Genomic DNA, 7,663 nt, shown 5'->3' on the forward strand with positions numbered 1-7,663 from the left:
ACTATAATCCAATGGAATCTAAAAGGATATCTAAACAACTACATCCATCTCTTTATTCTAATCAAAAAATATTCCCCTCACATAATTTCCCTCCAAGAAACCCATATACAATACACTAATAACATTCTAACCCCAATAAACTACAAACTATTAACAAATATTGCCACTAACAGATTTGGGGGCGTAGCACTACTAGTGCATAAGTCAATACAACACACTGTCCTCAACATAACAATCAATATAGAAGCAATAGCCGTAAATATAGAATCTAAACTTAAATTAAACATATTTTCCACATACATTTCTCCGACCAAAAACATAACTAACCAGACACTCCATAACACATTTAACATACAACAAACACCCTCTCTAATTACGGGAGATTTTAATGGATGGCACCCATCCTGGGGCTCCCCAACAACAAATAAACGAGGAAAAATAACTCAAAGATTCATCGACAACAAGCGCCTTATCCTGTTAAACGACAAATCTCCCACACACTTTTCAACACACAATACATACACACACATAGACCTCACACTCTGCTCTCCAATCCTAGCCCCCCACGCCAAGTGGAAAATACTAAACGATCTTCACGGTAGCGACCATTTCCCTATTATCACAACACTATTCCCAGCAACCAATCCACAAAAATTCAACAGAACCTTTTTTAAACTCAAGGAAGCCAACTGGAAGCAGTTCAACGCACTTACCCACCAAACCAACAAGAAATGCCCCACCTCCCACAACGTAAACAAAGAAGCCGCTCTAATCAATAGAATCATCCTTTATAGCGCAAACCTCTCCATCCCACAAACCTCACCTAACACACATCCTTACATGGTCATCCTTAAATGATCAAAAATAGCTCCCACACAACAAAAAACAGAATAACGAAACTATTTAATGAAATATTCAATAGCCACATACCTCAAGCCTACAAAACAAGCCTAATCATCCCAATCCTCAAGCCAAACACCGATAAAACGAAAACTTCCTCATACCGACCCATCTCTCTCAACTGCTGTACAGCAAAAACACTAGATAAAATAATAGCGAAAAGACTCTGGTGGCAGGTGAGACATAACAATCTATATAACGACAAACAATTCAGATTTAAAAAAGCCAAATCGACTTCGGACTGTCTACTCTATTTAGACTGCCTCATAACAAAGTCAAAAATGCACACCTACCTCGTCACTCTTGATTTTTCAAGAGCCTTCGATCGAGTAGGTGTGCACTCCATAACTCAGCAATTGCAGGAATGGAAAACGGGCCCCAAAATAATAAAGTACATAAAAACTTCATGAGTAACAGGAAAATAAATGTCCGCGTCGGTCCGCATACATCTAACCCATTACCCCTATTCAACGGAATCCCCCAATCCCGGAATCACCCATATCCGTGATACTATTCCTCATAGCCTTAAATAAATTTTCCAACATCATATACCTACGTAAAGAAATATGAAATATTATAGTAAATTTCAACAAAAACACAAATACAAACTTCAGCTTAGACAACCTATTTGACGATATAGAAAATTGGTGCTCCTACTCAGGGGCATCGCTATCCCTATCCAAATGCCAACACCTCCACATATGCAGAAAACACCACTGCACATGCAAGATAAGCTGCAACAACATCCAAATTCCTACCGTTACTTCCTTAAAAATTCTAGAAATGACCTTAAACAACAAATACAAATGGAACACACACATAAACTTACTTCTACCCAAACTACACAATAAGCTAAATATAATAAAATGCTTATCTAGTCTTAAATTTAATTGCAACACGCATACACTACTTAATGTCGCAAAAGCAACAATTATACCCAAACTACAGTATGGTTTGTTTTGTACGGCCATGCTCCCAAAAGCATTTTAAACAAAATAAAAACACCATTTAACTCCGCAATCCGTCTAGCTCTCGGCGCCTATCGCTCTACCCCAATTTTTACGAATCAAATACTCCCTCTTCAGAAATGAAACGACCCCTTCAAATAGCCAAACTATCTCAAAACCTAATCTTCTCCAAAAACACTCCAATACCTAAGTTCGTTAAGAATAAAAATAATAAAAAGAAAAAAACACCAGTAATAGACCGAACAATCAAGCTTAGCCTATAACTTAATCTACCCTACAAACCAATAAAACTCCATAAATACAGGTCATCACCACTCAGAATCAATAAGAAAGAACAAACATCTCCAGATCAATACAGAAAATTATACGAACACACAAAGAATAACCTCAAAACACACAATTTCATATTCACTGACGGTTCAAAAATTAATTACACAATAACATTCGCCATTACAACGGAAACGGACGTCTTGAAATACGGCATATGCCTCCATATTCATCCGTCCATCCATCTCCGAAACAATCGCCATCCTAGAAGCAATAGAACTAATTAAAAACCGAAAAGGTAAATTTATTATCTCAAAACACAAATAATAACAACTTTTACCCCATCAGAATACGATCGCTAATAACGCATCATGCACCTAAAATTAAAATAATGTGGATTCCTGGCCATTCAGGAATAAAAGGAAATGAACTAGCCGATCAAGCTGCAAAATCAGCAAGCAATATGCCACTTATCCTCACCTCAAACATAAATAGCACAGATATAAAAAAAACAGCTTAAAGCCGACCTTGCGACAAAAAAGAAAGAAAACATAATAAACTGCAGTCCATGGTACCAATCTATTAATACGAACACCTCACACACATGCGATTACCTCAAACAATCTCACCCAAATTGGAACAGACTCGACCAAATAAAAATAATACGACTTCGACTAGGACACACAAACATAACCCACCAACACTACCTAAATCCCAATTCAATACCCACTTGTCCGTTTTGCCAAGGTGATATTGATGAAATAATACGACTTCGACTAGGACACACAAACATAACCCACCAACACTACCTAAATCCCAATTCAATACCCACTTGTCCGTTTTGCCAAGGTGATATTTCAATAAGCCACATATTGAACTCATGCCCAGCCTTCCTACAAGCCAAACCAGACATATTTAACAACACCAACCCTCTAGACCTTCTTAGCAAACCCAATCCAGATAACATACAAAAACTCATACATTTCCTTAAAAAAACCAAATTATACCACAACATCTAAAAACAAAACAGGCAATTGTACATAACAAGACAGCAACTAGTTAGCAAATTATATATTAACTAAATTAAGATATACTAACATTGTAAATCAAAATAGCTGTAAGCCCCGTAGCCAATGCTATACTATCTAAGTTAGTCTAGTTTTGTAAACTATTCTATCTATTATAATAAATAAATAAATATTTACTATCCCCAACTACTAATGTAACAAATATGTGACTTCATCTGCACAATTTTTGTTTACTTGCGTTTTGGTAGATTTAGCTGCTAAATACAAAACAAATATGCAAGTAAAATAAGAAGAAATGATATCGCTATGGAAGACCTAAAAACTAAGGCAGACTCCGTAGATGTTCTCCATGAGTCCCAAGATGGATTAGGTCCAAGAATGGTTGGGTATTAAGGATTTGTAGACGCTTTGAATAAAAACTATAAATAATCATAAAATAATTATTATCAAAAATGAAAACAGCAAGAAATTCAATTCACTCAACAATTTAAATACCTTAAAACAAAGCGAGAAAATAAGCTTGCTTCCGGAAGCTGAAACATATATATCTTTGGACTAATAACATATTTTTTAAGTCAAACTAAGATAAAAAAAAAACTACGAATGCTCCTTTATGGCCATCCGTACCCAATTCGGTACGACTTTATACCTGCAACAGTGAGAAGACGTTTGGGAAAGTTTAAGTAGTTAGCATTAAAATGGACGGAACGGAGAAACGGGTATGGCACTATTGACTCGGCTAATGAACTGATCATATAGTCGCAAATGTCCCTTTCACTATGTTGCAAACTTCTGTTTGATATCTATTGTACATATATGCTCTCTCTCTACAAGGAAATTAAAATAAATTAGAACAAATAATAGGATATTGTAGTGAATTCCGATTTTGGAAACTTTGTGTGGAAGGGAAAATACAAATTTCTGTGCAAATGCTTCATCTACATACGGTAAATGATTAAAGAATAACGGAACAACGACATATAAAGAATATTTTTTAAGTATTCCTTTGTACAGCCAAATATCCATACACTTAAAATATGGCAAGTTAATTAACCTTAGATGTAGCGTTTAGAAGATTTATTGCTAGAAGAAATAACTACCAACTGTACCAAGGAATAACAAATTTCGTAGGTGATAGACTATGAGCTAGATAAGTATTTAATCGCCTTCAGTTAGCTGTCTTCAAGCACGGTTAACGTTAATGTCAACCAAGAGTTCCTGAGATGAGATGAGATTAATAATGACTTTTGGACATCAGCTATAGTAAGTCGATGCAACCATAAGGATAAGCAGCTCTCTGACTTGACAGTCCACTCTCATGAAGGCGGCAACAAAAAACTCCCAGTAACACGCGTCATTGGCTTTGCCGTCATTTTCGGCCTACTTTCGGATCAAACTTGTCTTCCTCTAGGATTACCTCTCTATACTAAACCAGAATTTCAACAATCAGCATTGGGCCTCATTCCCGAATCAAATGTCATTAATATGAGCATCGAAAGAGAACCGTCCTATTCTCGATGCATGCGTCTTCAAACTTTCTTGCTAAGGAAACAGTATTCAGCTTCGCCGTCTGCCATATGTAACGCAGTGTAAATATTAATAAGATTAACAAAAAAGTTTGAATTGATTGTTTTAAGAACGGCAGACATTACAGATAATATGATAAATTCTAGTATAGTCAAAACTTAATACTCTGTAAGGGTTATGCAATTTATGTAGTATGTAATTTCTAGGGTATGTAGTTTCTAGTGAATCTACTTGGAACAGAGAACTTTAGCCGACTAACCAAGTCGGGTCTATCAACTTCAACACGAATAAGCTTTCAAACAGAGACTTGGGGTCAATCAATTAACGCATTTGCTACCCACCAACGGAAGAAAAAATTAACAAAATAATAATCTTTTTTCAAAACTTCAACCTTATTCAAAACATATAAAACTTTAATTTCAAATAAAAAGAAACTAAAAAAATAACAATATGTTGGACGCTTTTTAAATGTTTAATTAGAATATAACAAAATAATTCAACAAAATCTCATTTTATTTTTGAATACTGAAAAATGAAATGTTGCCATGCCCACTCTCGCTTAAAACTGCAACGCCCAACTTTTAAAAAATTTTTTGATATGCCAAACAACTTTTTCCCACGCCCACTCTAACGCCCACAACTCCCACGATCACACTTATAAATTTTTGCTTAATATTTTCTCGTTTAATTCCCCAATAACTATCGATAAGATAGAAAAATTATGCAATTTCGCGTTGGCATTTCCGAGTCGAGCAACTCGAATATGGCGTTCTCTCTTGTTTTTTCGTTTACGAGCAAAACAAAAATAAAGCATAAATCTAATATGTAGGCTCCAAATTTACTTTTAATCCCTACTTGTGATCAAAAACATTAAACAAAAAGTTATAAGGCACCGAGTAAAAGAGTACTTTAACAAGCATATCCAAGTTTAACGAGATATTGTCTGATTGCGTTGAACAACCGATCGACCGTTATAGTGTTGTGCATAGCATCAATATGACTCCGGAAGCTATTGACTTCCCTTTTTTTATAATTTAGGCTTTTGCATGAAAAAAAACTCGGTTTTTTTGACCCTTAAAGATAGCTTTTGTCAAAGAAAAAACAAAACTAAGCCACGTCGAGAGAAAAAGAAACAAATTAAAAATTTGAGAAACTATTTCGTTAAGTGTTTCACAGCTTAGTAGTACTGCGTATTATTGATGGGAATATATTTAATGCATTTTCGAATAATAACATTGATTCACCAATACCATGAATGCGGACTTACTTGCCTTACTTGAACAAAATGTATTACTTGTTATAAAGAAAATAAAAACAAGCGAAGACACTTCTGAGTATAACTGCATTTTGGAAGGAGAATCATTGCGCAGCACTAATATAAAGCAAGATCAAAAAACTATGAATAATGGGCAAACGAACAATAAGAAACTGGTGTGAAAACATTAAAGATTTAAAAGGCTTGAAAACAATTTTATTTTAAATAAATCGACTATAGTTATCAGGTACTTACACAACCATTCCATAAGCTCCTTCACCTATATAGGCGAGTTTAATATACCGAGGACCCACTTCAAATATTTGTCCCCTTATAACTTCAGCATTAGATTGAGGAACTTCCATAGATCCTGTACCGTTAACTACTGATCCGTTCGAATTGAATTCCTCCATGACTAACGTTTGTTCTGGAAAAGTTAAAATACCACTAAAGTTGTTATGATACAATATACAACGTATCTGCAAAATTCGCAATGTATATATGTGTAGATTATAATAACACTATTACATCTGAATATGTTTAACTTTATCTTATTTAAGTGAACATAAAAAATTGCGAAATCTTTATTTACTTTATTACGAATTAATTCACAAGATTATACCTAAAGATATGAATATATTACTCAACTCTTTTTTAATCTTAAAACAAACGCGTAAATATGGTTTATCAAAATCGACGGCGTAAATCATTACGAACATGTTAAGTTAACGACACTAGTCAACGGAGAACTTGTTTATCGGATCCAATTATAATCCGATCCCACAAGGTACATCAGTCTTTCGGCAGCCACGATTTCCACAAATAAAATTATTTAATATAATAATTGAACAATGATCAGTCATTTCGTTGAAATTGTTTTTTGTTTTAGAATCGGTATCAAACGATGAAATTAATCATAACATATTAACATAATGGTAGGTTAAATATTTCATTTTTAAACATTTTGAGTTCTTGTTATATTCCCAATTTAAACCATTATTGCCCATTAAAACGAAACAAAAAAGGAGGCATATGCCAGTTGTGAATTAACAGATCTAAATGCAGTGTTATCAGAACTAAAAGTACTGTTCTCACCATTAAGAAGTGCCCACAAACCAATGTAGACAACAAATTTTAACACAAAAGCAGGAGCAAAATATTTAATAAAGTGTAAACGAATCCTTTAATTGCTTTTCTATTACATTATTAAAACATTTTTTAATACCTCACTTCTCAGAAGCCTTAAATGTCCAACTAGAATATGTGTCTACCCACTACAGAAAAGTCACCAGTATTGCAACGGAGGATGGTCGATTATTAAAACATTTTTTAATACCCTCACTACTCAGAAGCCTTAAATGTACAACTAGAATATGTCGATAATATGGTCGATGATTGAACATTCTTTAAAACAAAAACTATCAGATTTATAAAACTTGATTTTCATTACTTTATTTATTTTTCATACATTTTTTATGCAAGTGAACACGAGCAAGACGGAGAGGTACAATGTGTAGCGCCGCCTATAGCGACTGCAAAGCTAGCACTGTTGACGTCTTTAGTATATACCACACACTACATACCATACCGATAAGATATCGACATGTAGCTACCGATGAGACTATCACTGGCTCTGACAGCTGTCAGGTATGACTGCCGTGCCATCGATGATTTAGAAGAGTTTCTGGAAGTTTCATTTTTCGCCAACTGTCAGCGAA

General features: G+C 34.6%; 1 protein-coding gene and 1 long non-coding RNA gene across 6 annotated transcripts in view; both read right to left on the reverse strand.

The window, feature by feature from the left end:
* Positions 1 to 6,680, reverse strand: part of LOC6620522 (mitogen-activated protein kinase ERK-A) — a 98,511-nt gene extending 91,831 nt beyond the window's left edge. For 2 of the 5 annotated variants that reach the window (XM_032726889.1, XM_032726887.1), the window contains exons 1-2: positions 6,568 to 6,661; positions 6,201 to 6,372 (exon numbers count right to left, since the gene is read on the reverse strand). In XM_032726889.1, the coding sequence (XP_032582780.1) occupies positions 6,201 to 6,372; positions 6,568 to 6,655 (260 nt within the window). In that variant the 5' untranslated portion in view covers positions 6,656 to 6,661. Of the gene's footprint in view, positions 1 to 6,200; positions 6,373 to 6,567 lie in introns of all 5 variants that reach the window. The other 3 variants (XM_032726888.1, XM_032726886.1, XM_032726890.1) reach the window with 3 other exon arrangements.
* Positions 2,251 to 5,103, reverse strand: LOC116802412. Its single transcript, XR_004362728.1, has 2 exons — positions 3,659 to 5,103; positions 2,251 to 3,582 (listed from the first exon to the last, which is right to left on the reverse strand). It is a non-coding gene; the product is annotated as an uncharacterized LOC116802412 (long non-coding RNA).
* Positions 6,681 to 7,663: the final 983 nt, after the last annotated feature.

Source organism: Drosophila sechellia, unplaced genomic scaffold (assembly GCF_004382195.2).
Source record: "Drosophila sechellia strain sech25 unplaced genomic scaffold, ASM438219v1 2R_2, whole genome shotgun sequence".
Classification (NCBI taxonomy): domain Eukaryota; kingdom Metazoa; phylum Arthropoda; class Insecta; order Diptera; family Drosophilidae; genus Drosophila; species Drosophila sechellia.